This window comes from Panthera leo, chromosome C1 (genome assembly GCF_018350215.1).
Source record: "Panthera leo isolate Ple1 chromosome C1, P.leo_Ple1_pat1.1, whole genome shotgun sequence".
NCBI lineage: Eukaryota > Metazoa > Chordata > Mammalia > Carnivora > Felidae > Panthera > Panthera leo.
This window is the reverse complement of record NC_056686.1, coordinates 177217304-177235428: the sequence shown is the minus strand read 5'-3', so window position 1 is coordinate 177235428 and position 18125 is coordinate 177217304. Positions and strand designations below refer to the sequence as shown.

The 18125-nt window shown below is 39.9% G+C and overlaps 1 protein-coding gene across 4 annotated transcripts in view; it reads right to left on the bottom strand.

Annotated features, from left to right (window-relative positions):
* Positions 1–361: 361 nt before the first annotated feature.
* MYO1B (myosin IB) overlaps positions 362–18125 on the bottom strand; it is a 187910-nt gene continuing 170146 nt past the window's right edge. For all 4 annotated transcript variants that reach the window (XM_042949506.1, XM_042949508.1, XM_042949509.1 and 1 more), the window contains 6 exons: positions 16811–16945; positions 13589–13695; positions 10705–10837; positions 10195–10347; positions 7814–7941; positions 362–2076 (listed from right to left, as the gene is read on the bottom strand). In XM_042949506.1, coding sequence (XP_042805440.1) covers positions 1953–2076; positions 7814–7941; positions 10195–10347; positions 10705–10837; positions 13589–13695; positions 16811–16945 — 780 coding nt within the window. In that variant the 3' untranslated portion in view covers positions 362–1952. The remainder of the gene's footprint in view (positions 2077–7813; positions 7942–10194; positions 10348–10704; positions 10838–13588; positions 13696–16810; positions 16946–18125) is intronic.

Genomic DNA, 18125 nt, shown 5'->3' with positions numbered 1-18125 from the left:
GCAAGTAAAAACAATGGTTAACTTGGCGGGGCGGGGGGGGGGGATGGTAACTGAGCACATGGCTGAATGACAGGATGGAGAATTTGCATTGTATATCTGCTTACATTTATTTGTATGTTGAACAGTATGAATGTATTACATATTTTTTAAACATTTTTTAAAAAACCCTCTCTAGTTCCAATTTTTTTTTATTAAAAAAAATTTTTTTTAAATGTTTATTTTTGAGAGAGACAGAGACAGAGCTCAAGTTGGGAGGGACAGAGAGGGAGGGAGACACAGAATCTGAAGCAGGCTCCAGGCTCTGAGCTGTCAGCACAGAGCCTAAAGTGGGGCTTGAACCCATGAACTGAAAGATCATGACTTGAGCTGAAGTCAGACGCCTAACCAACTGAGCCACCCAAGCACCCCTCTAGTTCCAAATTTCTACTCACTTACTTCAGGAACTATTTCAGAATCTACCACTTTTAGGTACATGCTGGAGAAGACTAAGAGAAAATAATGATATCCTCTACCTGCACCAATAAACATAAAGGCTTCTGAGAATTTCTTTATGGGAGCAATCATTTTAAGTACAAAAATTAAAAAGAAAGTCCTCCCCCACCCAAATACTTTCAATGAATGTTTCTGGTTTATAAAAGGCTAAGTGAAATTCAATTACACAGAAAACATACACTGTTTGAATTTTAAAGCCTTTCTATGTGATATTACATTGACACACAACATGAAAAAAGAGCCCGAGATACAAAAATACAGTTGTGATTCAGGAAATGGCACCAAATTAGAACAGTTTTATTATTTAACATACCAATGTATATACATGATCCTCCCAAATAAGAAACAATTTGATTCCAAAGTTTAAAATGTAGTTTCCAAAATGAATCCTTATTGTAAATTTGAAAAAAAAAAAAGTCCTGCAAATTAACACAATTTTGACTCTTGACTAAAATATGCACCCTGTACCAATCACCTCGCATACAAAAGGTATATTATAAATAAAACTTTCAAAAAAGATCTTGGATGTTTATTGCACGTTGTACAGAATGCTTGCCACTATCTGAAAGGCTTTTCAGCTCTTTACTGTATAATCTGTTTAAAGGATTTCCTCAAACTTGGGTGAAAACACTCTGCAAATATGAGCCTATATAGGATCATATATGCTGTTTACCAGAAACAGGAAAATACAATCTTATTTGTAGACTTATTTGGACTGCTTCTGCACTTTTTCTGAAATAAGAATGACTCTGTTTTTTAGTGTTAAAAGCAATGACAAGATCCGGACACGTTAAAAGTCCTGTTCAAATGTCAGTTTTCTCTTTTCAAATAGAAACTACGTGGAGAGGCATTTTTTTACCCAGTCATATATTTCTACTTTCTAGGACCAGCCCTTCTTGAAGTATATTTGTTAAAGATCACACTACAGGATTCAGAACAATGCTGTTCGTCAGCAACAGTTACTGTTTTGGTTTCAACATCTCAACCTCTCTCAGCCCTAGTAAAGTTAGCACGAAGCAGCCAGCCTGCCATGGCCTGAAAACCAAAAAAGGGTTCCCAATAAGTTTTCATTGCATCCAGCACAGTGCCTTGCAAAGAGCAGGCACGCAATAAATATCTGATGAATGAATGCACTATCTTCTGGGACCATTTCCTATACGTAATTACTGATTCATGAGTAATATGCTGATTTAAGGTACACAGATCTAACACAATGACTAAACAGAAAACACGTGTGACATGTTACAGGCCAGGACACGCTGTGTATTTTAAGGGTTAAAACTATTCCCGTACTAAAAATTGATTAGTCGAATATTTTTATTTTGCCAAGGGACTCTTAACAGTATTAGCCTTTGGCAATTCCCAAACATACAATGAACCCCAAACAAAACGAAACAAAACAAAACAAAATTGCACTATTACAGGGAAACAAGTCCGTGAAAGCAGAGAGGAGGAGCCAGTTAAGGAACAGCAACTTCAAGGAGACGGTTGTTTTTTCGTTTGCACGTTGGGACGCTCCCATTTTTCTGGTTGCCCTGAATAAACTTCACACATACTTTATCCTGTCTGAACTGAACCAGGAACCTGGAAGAAAAGAATAGGGCAGATTAAAGAAAAGTACACACACAACAGCTGATGATGACACTAACACTAGCTTTTGTTTGTTTCTTTTTTTTTTTAAGTTTATTTATGTATTTTGAAAGAGAGAAAGAGAGGGGTAGGGAGGGGCAGACACAGAACACAAGCTGTCAGCGCAGAGTTTGATGTGGGGCTCGATCCCACGAACCTTGAGCTCATGACCTGAGCCAAAATCAAGTCAGATGCTTAACCGGCTGAGCCACGCAGGTGCCCCCAACTAGCTTTTGTTTCCTAATGGATATTGACCTTGACAAGTATTGCCTCTTTCCATCAGCACTTGCAACAGCCATCACTTAGCCCCTAAGGAAAGTGAAGTTCATTAACTCATCACACTCCAGTAAGGTAAAAAGGGCTAAGAAGAATTATTTCCATGTTTCAAATGAAGACCAACCTGCTCTTTTCCCATTTTTCTCCATTTTTGCATAGTAAGACCATAAACTGGCAGGGGTGGGCGAGGTTCCTATTGAATTACCAACAGATTGAGAAAATTAAATGAAAAAATATCATTAAAGAGGTCTAGAGACACTCCAGACTATGATTTCCAAACACTGGTTACTGACATTATTTCCTCAACAATTTTTGTCATATCCACAGACTATGCTAATAGTTGTTTCTAACCCTAAATAAGTAGATTTCAAAGTAGCTGTGACCTATGGAATAATAATAAAATTGCAAGTTTGATATTCCCTTTATATTTTTTAATGTCCATTAAAATATATATACTATATACTACATATAGTATAGTATATATAGTATGTATATAATAGTATATATATATATATACACTATATATTACTAATACAAACTACATATATACTATATACATATATAGCATATACATATAATCATAACACACACTCTGTCAGTGCACACCCAAAGCCACTTCTTATCCTACAGTAGTAGCACATGTGGTACAACATGTGAAACCGTATTCTAGTTCCAATCTGTCCTTTCATAGACTGTCAGGGGTCAAGTGCTCGTCCACAGGATGATTCGTCACACCTTCCTACCACAAACGTACTGCATTCCTGCTGGGCTCAGGGCTGCAAGGGACACCTGGCCATACAAAATGAGGTCCCTGCCCTCAAGGATGGCATCCCTGTGGAGGAAGGAGAGCGGCATGACTGGACCAGAACCCGGGCTTTCCCATCTCAAAGCCAGTGCTCGTCACTCCAGCGTAAGAGTCAGTACAACGTGGCCATATTTGCAATATGTTTCTCAGGGAACAGTTTTCTGAGTTGCTGGCATATAGCTGAGTCACTCTAACAACCGTGTGACAGATCGCATGCTCACTGGATCCACGACAACGGCAAACATCAAAACAGCTCTGTTCCATGCACATTAGTCTCAGCGTCAAGGTCTACAGACCCCGTCCGTGTTTTGCAAACATTGCCTACAGGAGTGAAATGAAATGTGACACATACGCTCCTGATTTATCAATTGTTTTAACAGGATAGTACTTCCCTGCTTTGGAATGGTCTATTTCTTTTTACCTTGAAAGTACTGACAAAAAGAATTATGGCTCCAAAATCGCATCTCTCCAGCATATATACTTGTATCTACGTGCCTCAAAGAAAGAAAGCACCTTTCGAATTTAATGCCAATACACACATTTAAAAAAATCAAATATTTTGACATTTTAATTTTCAAAGACCACTTATAGTGTAATGAAAGTATAGGGAGTTCTCTTCCCCAATAACTTTAGCATTGGCTGTCTTCATGTTCACTACGCATGATTGCAAGATTTATTGAATGTTCACCATGCACCATACTTTTCTTAGTAAGTTACATATATTAACTCAACTTTAAAATAATCCTATGAGGCAAGTAATATTATTAATTTTTTTTAATGCTTATTTACTTTTGAGAGAGATAGACACGCACGACTGGGGAGGGGCAGAGAGAGAGGGAGACACAGAGTCTGAAGCAGGCTCTGTCAGCACAGAGCCCGACGTGGGGCTTGAACTCATGAACTGTGAGATCATGACTTAAGCTGAAGTCAGACGCTTAACCAACTGAGCCACCCAAGTGCCCCATAGGCAAGTAATGTTATTCCTCTCCACCTCATAAAAGAGAAAACTGGAGCATGGCCCACAGTGAGGGCATGGTAATCAGAGAATCACCCTCCAGCAAACAATAATGTTGAATGCATTCTTTCACAGCATCAATACCAGTTCGAACATCACAGCAAAAAGAATTTACATGATTTGTTCTGATTTAAAATATTCAGACAAACAACTGCATATGTTGAATGATTTACATGTTTGTATATTATGTGTGTGTACCCATGTACATACACACACACATATTTAAAATGTTTAATAGAACAAATTCACTTCGGTTTTTTCAATACTTTTAGGACTTTGTTTTTAGAAACTGTTTAGAAATATTACACATTTTATTTAAGGTTCTCCTTAAAATGCAATCTATTTATGGACTGAACCGTTTGGGAATAAGAACTGGGAATTACAAAGCGGGTTAAAACTGCTCTAAGGAGTAAATAGGACTCTGACTTTCCTCTTGTAAACTGACAGCCAGTTTATCCATAATGCCTAGGGAGACTGGGTGTATTAAAATATTACTTCTGCTTCTGAAAAGGACACACTGAGGAAGGTTTCGGTCATTGAACTGCACACTGGATATAATACTAATCTGCCGAGGGGCGCCTGGGTGGCTCAGTCGGTTGAGCGTCCAACTCTTGATTGTGGCTCAGGTCATGATTTCACGGTTCATGAGTTCAAGCCCCGCATCAGGCTCTGTAATGACGGTGCGGAGCCTGTTTGGGACTCTCTCTCTCTCTCCCTCTCCTGCACTTGTGTGTGTGCTTTCTTTCTCTCTCAAAATAAATAAACTTAAAAAAAAAAATTACTAATCTGTAGAGCTGGCAGTGAAATGGATTAAAGCCACTTAGGACTGCAAAAAAAATACATCATGGACACCCCTGCCCATGACTTTGTAAAATTTTTTTAAAATTTAAAATGCGCTCCAAGGAGGTGTATGATCCTTGCTTAAGAGCTCTAGAGGTTGTGAAACAGGCTACATTGACCGTTGCTCTGCCATGTGGCTCCCTGAAGCCTGGGCAGGGGACCACGGGTGCTCTGCGGGATGCCATCAGCTGTTTTGTTTTTATGAAACCAAACAACGATTAGCGATTGGAAAAGGAAAGGTGTTTTGGACTGGTTTACGATGCGACTAAATGTTTTGTTTTCTTCACATGGCCACCCTGTAAACCTTCACTCCCACAAGCATGGTTTACTGAAAGCTTATGCATCCAGAACATCATACCCCTCTCTCTGACAAGGCAGGGTCCCTGCCACCCACAAGCAAACCATCCCCATCAGTGTTGCACAACTGTGTGCCTCACACACAATGTGAGAACCACGGGAGGGTTCTGTGGTTGATGACGTATGAGAAACAGCACACGCTATCCTGCCCAGCCCCTCTGGAGACTCATGATGTGTGACAACATAGCACATCTGGGGAGACCTGTAGTAAAGAAAGATTGTACATTTCCACGAGCCACTACTTTCTTCACAGCAGAGGCTGTGTTCCTACAATACCAGCTTGGGAAATGCTTAAGAGTAGCGATCCTTTGTGGCCTGGGTGCTGATGTGACTTTCTCTGTAAAGACAACCTCATTAATGTAGTGAGTCAACCGTAAGGCTGCTTCATCCGTATTCCAAGGAGCTCCTGCATCTGGAATACACAGAATCTTCCCGGGATGAGTGGGAATTACCAGTTCCACCGAAACAGAAGCCCTGCATCCCAAGTTATAAAACATTTCAACTAAAGGGAGTTTAAAGTTAGAATAGGTCCTAACAGGTTAAAATCTTAATTGACTAGAACCCAAGTAGCCATTATATTTTTTCCTGATACGTATTCTTTGTTTAATGAGAAAGGACCTAATGACAAGAAAAGCTATTTACTACAAACTGCAATTTCCTATGTAGAGTATACATAAAGGTCAATCTCCCACCAAATCTAAATACCACTGTTGGTGTCCAATGAGGACAGATGATGAACCCAAGGTTCTGTACATCCTCAAACATCAAGGAGATTTAGCTTGGCCTACAGAGGGATAAGAATGGGTATGAATTTATTTTGCTTTTTATTTTATTTTATTAAGTTTATGTTAGAGAGAGAGAGAGAGAGAGAGAGAGAGAGAGAAAGAACAGGAGCAGGGGAAGGGCAGAGAGAGAGAGAATCCCAAGCAAGCTCTGTACTATCGGGGCTCTGCCCTGACACGGGGCTCAAACTCACGAACCGTGAGATTATGTCCTGAGATGAAATAAAAAGTCAGACACTTAACCGACTGAGCCACCCAGGCACCCCAAGAATAGGTATGAATTTATTTTAGAAAGACTTTTAGAAAGAGTTGAAATAGAATAGGCTGGCAAAAATCTTAATTAGGAAATAAAACCATTTCTTGAGCAATCTGGTTCCGTGACTTCTTACTGTACATGCAAAGAAGTATATAAACAGGTAGTAAACACTCTATTGAAAAGTAAAGTAACCAATCAGGTATCAATCGGCACAGTAACTCAAATTCATTCAAATGAGCTCATATCGATAGATTTCGTAAGTGGGGGGAAAGCTCCAACCTGCATATAAATAATCAGTCTCTATCCTTAGAGCCCTACTGTGAAGTAAAAAGAGCAAAATTTCAAATTTATGTATAGCAGTCTTAGCACACCAGTCAACCTTGTCAACATGGAATGCTTATTCTCTATCTATGTCAGAAAAAGGCATAGCAAATATAATACATCCAAAACAGCACTCTTGATTTCAGCCCAGCCACCCAGCCACCCCCAAACCCTTCTTTCTTAAGCGTCATCTGTGGCAGTAAATGGTACCACCATTTGGGCTCGGGCCCCAGACCTACCGTCCAATCTGTTAATAAGTCCTCTTGTTTTCCCTCAAATTACATTTGGAATCTACTTCTCACTACCTCCCACTCCCACCCTAGCCTAAGCCACATCATCCTAGACAGCTCAGAGAAGCTCCCAATTTTTCTCCACTTCCATTTTTGCCTCCCTAGAGCTATTTTCCACACTGCAGCCAGAGGAATCTTTGAAAATCACAAATCAGATCATGCCACATCCTTGCTTGAAACTTATAATAGCATTCCATCGACCTCAGTAAAATCTCAACTTCTTACCTTAGCTACCAAGCTGCACATGGCCGGGTCTCTGTCTATCTCTTCAGGGTCTTTTCCTACCATTTCACTCTGCCATTAAGTTCATTCCCATCTCAGGGCCTTTGCTCCTGCTGCCTCCCTGCCCTGGAAGGCACCTCCCAAGATGGTTGCCTGGCTTGCTCCACTGATTTCAGCCTCGACTCAAATGTCACTGTATCAAACAAGCCTCCCTGACCTCCCTATCAAAAATAGCACACTCTGGGCCTTATCCTGCCTTTTTTCCCTCTCCACAAGCATTTGTCATTAACCAAAGTCATATCACTTATTTATTATGTATGCATATTTGTCTCTTCCACCGGGATGTCAGGGACATGAAGGTAAGAACTTGATCAGTACCATTCACTGCCCGTCCACCATCTAGAATAAATACCAGACGCACACTCGCCACTTAAAGGTAGTGGTTGCATTAATGAGTAAGACTAGAGTGCTCGGCTAAAGCAAGAAAGCAGAAAGTGAAACACCACATTCAAACAGTTATGAACATACTCATCAGAAATTTCGATGCTGAGCTTCTGTTTGGTTTGGCTGAGAGTCGTCCGATACAGCTTTGTGGCCATTTCAATAAGGTGATCGCTGCTGAAGAGAAAGTCTCCTTTACTAGCTGCTTCAGAGCCCTAAAAGGACAAAGCAAGAGTCAGACCATCATAATTAAAGACAGCTTAGGAGGTAAATGTTTACAGGCTTGGCTGAAAACGTATTTACTGGCTCTTTAAAAAAACATTAGTTACTGGAGTCCATTCTTCCAAATAAACAATAACGATGAAAGCTGTATTTCTTCCAACTTGCTTGGGGCACTTTTAGTAAGGTTACCTAACCTGACGCTACCCAAAGTTGGTAGGTAGACCACAGGCACCTTGCACATCACCTGGGAGCTTGTTAGACGAGGAGAACCTCAGGCCCTAGCGCAGGCCCACTGACCAGGATCCCTGAGTGATCTGTTTGCACATTCAGGCTTGAGAAGCACTGACCTAACCTACAACTCAATCTGAAAGGGCTGTTTAAAAAATTCTTCAGTGGTTTGGTTAAAAACATAAGCAGAACAACAACACTCCCAACAAATATGCTAAGGCAGTGGCTCTCCAGCTAAGCTACACAAAATAGGATGGTTGTGCCCCATTCCAAGAAACTCTGGTTTAAGGGGACTGGGGGCATAGCCTGGGCACCAGCATTATGTGTAATCAAGGTTCAGAATCCCTGTGTTAGGACTGGACATGCTCCCTTTAAGTTAGGATCCACAGGGGGGAAAAGAGGCAGAATGAAGCATACGGGACTTTCCTAAGTATAGAAACAGCAAGCTACATGCACTACCAGATACATGCAGGTCCCTAAATATGATTAATATTCGCCGACATCTGCTTATTCAGTGACTATTTGTTATATGAAAGGCACTATGCTGAGCACTTTACACAGTGTCTCACTGAATCCTTATAACAACGTTATGAACTAGTGCCATTATTTTCTCCATTTTAAAGAAGAGAAAAGGGTGCCTGGGTGGTTCTGTTGGTTAAGTATCCGACTCTCTAAAAAAAGTCTTTTTAATGTTTATTTTTGAGAGAGAGACAGCACGAGCTGGGGAGGGGCAGAGAGAGAAGGAGACACAGAATCCGAAGCAGGCTCTGGGCTCTGAGCCACCCAGGTGCCCCAGTTGGACTCTTGATTTCGACTCAGGTCATGATCTCACGACTTGTGAGATCGAGCCCTGCATTTGGCTTTGCGCTGACAGAGAGGAGCCTGCTTGGAATTCTCTCTCTCCCTCTCTCTCTGTCCCTTCCCCACTCACGCGTGTGCACACACATGTGTGCACATGTGCTCTCTCTCAAAATAAACATTAAAAAAATAAATACAATAAAACATAAAGAGGAGAAAAATTAGGTAGGCACACAGAAGTTAAATGACTCGGCCAAGGTCACTGTAAAATTGGTGAGACCAACTCCAGAGCCTACATTCTTAACTACTTCTTTCAAATCAGGAAGTCCTCAAGGCACCTAGGTGGCTCAGTCAGTTAAGTATCTGACTCTTCATTTCAGCTGAGGTCCTGATCTCACAGTTGTGAGATCAAGCCCCACACTGGGCTCACGCTAAGCATGAAGCCTGCTTGGGATTTTCTCTCCCTCTCCCCCACCTGTGCTCTCTCTCTCAAAAATAAATAAAATAAAAAAAAAAAATCAGGAAGTCCTAGTTAAGCTAAAAAAGCACTGAATGTTAAAAAGTCTTTAGGTCAAAGTTATGAGGCAGTTGTTTCATTGTGGTTGCCTTCTTTAATTAAAAAACCACAAATTAAAGATGAATAAGGGGATGAACATTTATCAAGCGGTATACAGAAAAAACCACAGGAGGAAGCAATGAACATCCTGGTATTTCCATGTATTATTCTCAAAATAAAGCACATCACTGTGAGTGCAAACAAAAGCTGCTCAGGGAAATCAGAATTCAATGAACAATAAATGTGATTAATCAGTTCAATTTCAACTAGTCAATTTCAATCACTGAAAAGCCAAGCTTGAGATTTTACATAGGAGTGAATATAGCCCAAATCTGCAAATCAATAACATGTAGAAAATTTTAATGTTTTTGTTTTTTATTTTTTTTATTTTTGAGAGAGAGACAGAGACAGAGTGCGAGCAGTGGGAGGGGCAGAGAGAGAAGGAGACACAGTATCTGAAGCAGGCTCCAGGCTCTGAGTTGTCAGCACACAGCCTGACGTGGGGCTTGAACTCACAAGCCATGAGATCATGACCTTAGCCGAAGTTTGATGCCTAACTGACTGAGCCACCCAGGCGCCCCAGATGTAGAAAATTTTAAACCAGTGCCTCGGAAATTGGACAAATGCAGAAATCTTTCAAACAAATCAATAGTTGGACCTTTACCTCTTTGAGATGGATAGCAAAGAAGCCATCATTCTGTGAGCTCATCGATACTTTGGTCACATCCACCAAAGGAACCTCTGACTTGATCTGCCCGGACTTTTGATCGGCAAGAAGGAGATTATTATTTGTTAAGAGGAAAATCCGGGATGTGCTCTAAAACAAAACAAAACAAAACAAAACAAATAAGGATGTAAAACCAATGATGAAAAACACCCCAAGTGGTCCTTGAGTTTAAAGTATTAGTTATTTGCAGAAATGCCCATTTATTCTGTATCTTTCAGCATGCATACCTATGTAAACTGAGAACACACTAAAAACACAAATAACGTATCTTAAATCATGAAAGTTTCAGAGAACAAGCAAAATTCCACCTAAGCTTAAAGGGGGAACATCTTCCTTTATAAGAATTCTGCTGAGAAAATGAAATGCAAATTTGAATATTCAGAAAACTAAAGATGACTGTCCCAATTGATAAACACTTCTTACAAGTCTTCAGGGATAGCATTTTACCTTCCCATTGGCACGGTTAATTTTGTTCACCACTTCAGCAATGATAATCTTTTCTTCAATAGCATCTTTGAGTTTCTTATACTTGGGATTCTTGTTGATTTCCAGGTAAGCTCCTTGGAATGGTTGCCCAACACTGGAGGGAAAAAAAAATTCCCCTCCCATTAGAAACAGTTCCAGATGGAAGTATTATGGGAGAAAGGTAACACGTTAGCTGATTCTGAAGAGCGATACTTCATCAGAGTTAATTTTATGCATTTTACACATGTCCTAAATAGTTGGAAATGAAACCTGAAACCTACTTCAAATACATTTTTGATGTCATCATGGCATTTTGTAGGTAGGACTTTGATAAAAATCTTATCACATGGAACAATCAAGATAGAAACCTGTCACAAGAAAGACAGCCAAGGCCCAAGTGCATGGTCTCAAGGAAAAGGCAAATCCTTCTAATCTGTTAATATAAAGTTAACAGCTACCCACAAAGGGCTTCTAATGCCTTTAAACAACATGTGGCAACGGGAAAAAAGAGCACAGATCATTACCATCAGCTGCTTCAAAGAAAAACTTCATTTTCTTGCAGAGAATCAGAAAATCAATAGGCCGCCTGGGAAGAACAGATCCAGAGCAACCGCTTTAGAAGAAAGCTACAGAGCACTTAATATTACCATATAACTCTGGCTCTAAATAGGCAATGTATGAAAGAAGAAACAGGCCTTTCCTCCTAGGATATGCCCCTACTCGGACAGAAGGGGCCAAGGTCACCATTCAGAAGCAGAGCAGTTTTCTTTCAAACAAACTGTATCTTACAAGTCGCACAATCATGTGCTAGGATGTCAATTTCCCTTAAAGGTTTGTGGGGTGACACCTGCAGGACAGCTTCTTCAAAGACACCAAAAAAAAACCCCACAACAACAACAACAACAATAACAACAACAAACTGTGGTTTCACTCTGAGCTGTAAAGTTCTGGCAATTTGCAAATACAACTTTAAATGCTTGTGTTGTGGGTGGAGGAATAGGGAAGAAAAATCCACGTAGGTGGTCAGTGTTTCACAGCTCCCAGCACATAACAGGCTGGCACCCAGAAGGGCCGCTGCTTCCCACAGTGGTGGGAGGCTAAATTATCCCACCCCTCTGACTGCTGCGGGGGGAGCATGCACAGAGAACATTACCCAAAGAGGACCTGGCTTGATGTTAATATTTTTTTCTTGCTGTTCATAGTCAAATGTGTCTTTATTCATTTAATGTTTTTAAAGGAAGAATCAACAAATGTGTTTTTAATAATTAAAAAGTGCTAAGAGTCTCTGAATTTGTTTCTTCAAAAATGCATTTTTCTCCTTTCAGTTTCTGAAGCGTCACCCACAGGGAATGTTAATTAAGATGATTACAAGTGAAAAAGATATAAAGAAAAAGTTAAATCAATTAGTTGCTGGAGAGAGCACAGGGACCATTTTCGTGTTCGAATGTGCTTTCTTTAGCAGGCACTTTGGACAACTTCGGATGAAGATGCTACGTGGGATTCATGGGGAGTATGTACCATCTCAAGTCACCAGGTCAGCTGACCCAGGAGGCTGTGTCCCTAAAGACACAGAGAATACAAGCACAGCACATGGAGTACATGTGAATATACTCAGCAGATAATACTTTTTATTTCCGGGCCATCCTTTGGAAGAAGCTAAAAGTTGTTAAAGATTTCGCTTGAAATTGTACAACCTACTTTTTTATTTAAAAACAGATGAGAAAGGGATAGGGATTCTGGGGAGAAATGATGAACTTGGGAGATAGAAGAATATTCAGATAAGCGGTCTTTACCAAGGGTTTCACTTGGCAAACTTACAACTGATATTGCTTCTTTTATTGAGTGCTTGGTGCCTACAATAAAGGGACCGATCTGACTGCACAGGCCACTAACGTCATGCCCAAGGAGTTAGCAGACCAAAGGCCATCACAGAGCAGTGCTCCCGCAATACTCTTAGAGTGACAGACCAGCTCACTCTTCTTTACAATGCAAATGAGCCTGACCCAGCTGGTTCAAGGAAGAAGACTGGCATGGGGATTACAGTATATTACCAGCAGAAATTGGGCCGGCCTCTGAAAACTATGGAAAATGAACAAGAATTTACAATGAAGATTTACCTTAATAGCCTATGCAATTTGTATTTTAAACGATGACTTCTAATTATTTAGCGAAGTGTTTAGGCTAATGCCAATGAAATAAAACCAACAAATGTAATCTCATTTCGTTACAGTATGCCATGAGAGCCATTGCTCAAAAGTGTTTAAGTGTACTTTTTTCAACAGAGCTGAGCTTTATTTCCATGTTTATCTTTGATGTCGAATACATATTAGAATCAGCATACAACTTGGGAGAAAAGCTGGACGTTCTCCACTGAATGGGTTAAAAAGGAATATAAAACTACAAAATACTCATTTTAGGTCTTCAATTCTAAATTATGGAAAACAGAACAATAATTACCTTGCCATTTTTCTCTTTCTAGTTTTCCAAGATGAATTTCATTATAAAATATTTTTCACTAACAATTAATTTTAAGAAAGGAAATAAGGGATTAAAACCACTTGACTTTAAGTACAGAGTACAAATAGTCTTAACACGGAACTCCTATCTTCTATTTAAAATACAAATATTTCATCATAGTATGAATTGAGAGTGATTAACTGATGTCAACTGGAAATCTAGTGACCTAAGCAAACCCATACATGCCATTTGCTTTTGTCTGGAAGAGTTAGGCTGATCATAAAATAATTCATAGAATTAAAAATCCCTCATGTATCACTGAAATCAAACTCCACTAGAAGCGACCTACAAATATATTTGAGGAGCTTTTAAAATACTGACTTTTATGGGTAAAGCAAAGCCATAATACCTAGAAGGGTATAAAGCCTTCTTGTCTTTGAAGAGTTCACTGGCTTCTAATTTTTCTTCGTAAATCAGCTTTTGCTGGTCTGTGAATTGGTCTCTGTATTTTTTACACTGTGAAAAATGAAAAGGAGAAAAAAAAAGATACCACTTACATAAGTCATTACTCATTCTTAAATATGCTAAGCCAATTTAGTAACATGAAGAGTAAGAGTAAATGTGTACAAAATATCCATTTAAAAAAACCAAGAGCATTTTTCCTTTTTGGGTTTTAAAAGGTTGGTCTTAGAAAATGCCATAAAAACTACGGTCTGTATTGTGGAACTTGGGATGCTTCTTCAGAACACACGAGGGCCTTGCTAGCAAGGGCCCTACTGGGAGTACTGACCCTCCCACTATGACATCAGCCCCCGCCCCCACCCCTGACATCCTTTAGGCCTCAGGCTGTCACACTCTTCTCACAAAGACTTAGCCTAAGAATGACATTGTACATCACAACTCATTGCACACATTGATTTACATGCACACACATAGACAACTGACACAAAAGCTTCACAAAACAATTCCTTCAACATGCCCTGTACTCTATTATTTTTTTTTAAACTTTTAAATTTAAATTTTAAATTTAATTAAAATTTAAATTTTAAATTTTTTTTTAAACTTTTAAATTTACATCCAAATTAGTTAGCATATAGTGAAGCAATGATTTCAGGAATAGATTCCTTAATGCCCCTTACCCATTTAGCCCATCCCCCCCTCCCACAACCCCTCCAGCAACCCTCAGTTTGTTCTCCATATTTATGAGTCTCTTCTGTTTTGTCCCCCTCCTTGTTTTTATATTATTTTTGTTTCCCTTCCCTTAGGTTCATCTGTTTTGTCTCTTAAAGTCCTCATATGAGTGAAGTCATATGATTGTCTTTCTCTGACTGACTAATTTCACTTAGCATAACACCCTCCAGTTCCATCCACGTAGTCGCAAATGGCAAGATTTCATTCTTTTTGATTGCTGAGTAATACTCCATTGTGTGTGTGTGTGTGTGTGTGTGTGTGTGTGTGTGTGTGTGTATACATAGATAGATATATACACACACACACCACATTTTCTTTATCCATTCATCCATTGATGGACATTTGGGCTCTTTCCATACTTTGGCTATTGTTGATAGTGCTGCTAGAAACATGTGGGTGCATGTATCCCTTCGAAACAGCACACCTATATCCCTTGGATAAATACCTAGTAGTGCAATTGCTGGGTCGTAGGGTAGTTCTACTTTTAATTTTTTGAGGAACCTCCATACTGTTTTCCAGAGTGGCTGCACCAGCTTGCATTCCCACCAACAATGCAAAAGAGATCCTCTTTCTCTGCATCCTCGCCAACATCTGTTGTTGCCTGAGCTGTTAATGTTAGCCATTCTGACAGGTGTAAGGTGGTATCTCATTGTGGTTTTGATTTGTATTTCCCTGATGATGAGTGATATTGAGCATTTTTTCATGTGTCGGTTGGCCATGTGGACGTCTTCTATCCTACTGTACTTCATTTTAAAATGCTGGTCAGTAATCTATTAAATTGATTTCACAACTCACAAATATGCTACAACCCTTGGTTTGAAAAATACTACTCTGAATCCCCTATTGCATTTTACGGTATGGACACCTGACCTGAGAAATCTCTCCTTTGGCTGGATTCTGAGATGGTACTGAAGGGACATAGGGGGTGGCTGGAGGGGCAGGGACAGGTTGTTTTATTTTTCTTTTTTATTATGTTTATTTATTTTTGAGAGAGAGAGACAGAGCGTGAGCAAGGAAGGGGCAGAGAAGGGAAGACACAGAATCCAAAGCAGGTTCCAGGCTCAGCTGTCAGCACGGAGCCCGACCTTGGGCTCAAACTCATAAACTCCAAGATCATGACCTGAGTCAAAGTCGGACGTTCAACCGACCGACCACCCAGGTGCCCCTAGGCCAGGTGTTTCAGATGAACTCTAAGACATTCAGTTACAAATGTAGTTGAGACCCACTGATATAATTGTATAAGGGAATGTTAGCATTGCTGCCCACCCTTTCAGGAATAAACACATCCCTCTCATTCTCTATCCCCAAATGCAAGGGAGGTAAGGGCCAGGGGCCAGGGGAGAGCAGAGGCAGAGCAGACTCTTGGCATTAGAAGCTCCCCATCGTTATTTCTGAAAATAGTCTCACTGTCAGACTCAAAGAGGGAGATGACCACTGAGACACTGGTGAATTTCACCAAACTGACTCACTAAGTTAGGGAACAGAAGGGAGAATCCAGTTCCACATGCTGTGTCACCAATATTACACTATTCAGTGATAATGTCACTCTACATATGTAATTCTGGAAAGGGACAAGCCTACAGTGCCCAGCAGGAAAGAGTTTCCTGGAAGTGATACTCATCAGTCATTCACTTACCAAATATAATAAGCCTTTCAATGATTATATCGTAGGATTATATGATTGTCATATTAATGATTATATCGTATCTGACACTTGTACATATTTATCATTCCATATATCAACTGAACTACTAAAATAAAGTCAACATCTATATAAGTAACCCACGTAATTCTGGGCAACACCTAAATAACACGTTATGCTCTCATAAAATTAAGGAAGCTAAAAATATAAGGCAATGTCAAATAGATTTTTAGCTTCCATTTAATTCAGGTTGAGGGAAACTTAATCTCTTTGATGTCTTGTGAGGCACTCTAAAGCCGTTTTTTTCCCCAGTCCATCAAAACATGTAGTGTTCTCGCGTACGTTTATGCACGTACTCAATACATCTTAGAAAGTAAACTCCTACAATCTTCAAGATTTAACTATATCTTGTGAAGATGTTCAAATTTTATTATTTCTATCTCTGGCAGTATTCCTTCAGGTAAAGATGAATAACAGAAACACATCAAAACAAAACAAAAACCTGAACTACTTTAAAGCAACTGGAATCTGGAAGGGAAAGACACTGGAGCCATGCACACTCTCCTTTCCAGACAAGGATGACAGGTTACAGTCATGGGAACACCTGGCTGCTCTAGAAATTCTCACACAAAGCCAAGTACAGTGCATGGTTCAAAAATACCAAGGTCCTCAGATACGTCTCTTTGAGGTTACAGGAAGAGCATGGTTAAAAATCTCCTTTTACATAACATTTTTCAAACGCTCAAAATATATGTTAAGAAGTCTCTGAAAAAAAAACCTAACAAGGCATTTTTTTACCCTCCACAAGTGGAAAATCCTTTTTAGTTCTTTGTGAGTAGAATCCAAAAATAGGTAAGGTCTTGATGGCCAGTTCTTGTCTATTGGAGATAAGGAAGGCATCTTATTTTTCATTTCCAAGAAGTATTTTTGCACCTGTGTTGAGTTTGACAAAAAATGCTAGATAAGTAAAATATACCAGAAAAGTCATTGTTTTACATAAACCAGGATCAAGCAAACTACTTGGTAGAATTTAGCAAGTTTTAGTTTATAAAATGTTGCAACTCCTCTGGAAAATCTCTTTTTAACTCTCTGTATTGGTTGGGAAAATCTAAGCTCCACTAAGTGGTTAAGAGAAAAGAAGAATACTAATTTTAAAATTAAAATTAATACTTACACCAGCTAACACTAGAAAGCTGCATTGTTTAATAGGCAGCCACTTGCCACCTGTGACTATTTCTATTTAAATCTTTAGTAATTAAAAAAAAAGTTAAAAATCCAGTTCATCAATCACATTAGTTACATTTCAAGTGCTCAACAGCCACATGTGGCTAGACTTTACTATGCCACAAAGATCTAGAACATTTTCACTGCTGCAGAAAGTCCTATCGGACAGCACTGCTCTAGAGTACTGAATATGAGCCAGGAACTGTAAGAGCTTTCAATTATCACTCCATTTTACAGGCGACAAGAATGAGGCTCACAGAAGTTAAGTGATTTGTTCAAGCCGTAAATCTGTACATGGCAGAGTGAGCTGGCTCCAGAGTTTGCACGTTACCACTACATATACTTCTCTGGAAGCCAGAGGGAAATGTTAGAATCCATCCTGGAATCATGGCACAGCCCTGCTCTCCTCGTTGACCAACCTCGCCCTGCAGCAGCTTGTGGCAGTTCAGCAGGGCAAGATCTTGGTGTTCCCCTCAGATTCCTTTATTGAAATCCTAACCCCCAATGGGATAGTGTTAGGAAACGAGGCCTTGGGGAGGCAATTAGGTGAGTAAGGTCACAAGGGGTGGTGCTCCCAGGATTACTGCTCTTATAAGAAGACACGGGAAAGAGCTTGCTTCTCTTTCTCTTCTCCTGTGAGGAAACTAGGAAAAAGCCCTCACCAGAACCAGACCATGCTGGCACTCTGATCTTGGGCTGCCCAGTCTCCAGGACTATGAGAAATAAATGTTTATTAAGCCACACAGTCTATGGTATTTTCATTATAGTAGCCTGAACCAACACACCAGGCTTTCTTGGGTTCCCCTTCCCCAGAGAACGTTCTCTCTGTCAAAGAACATTTCATTGATCACATGTGGGCCGCTAACCTGACACAATTCTACCTGAATTT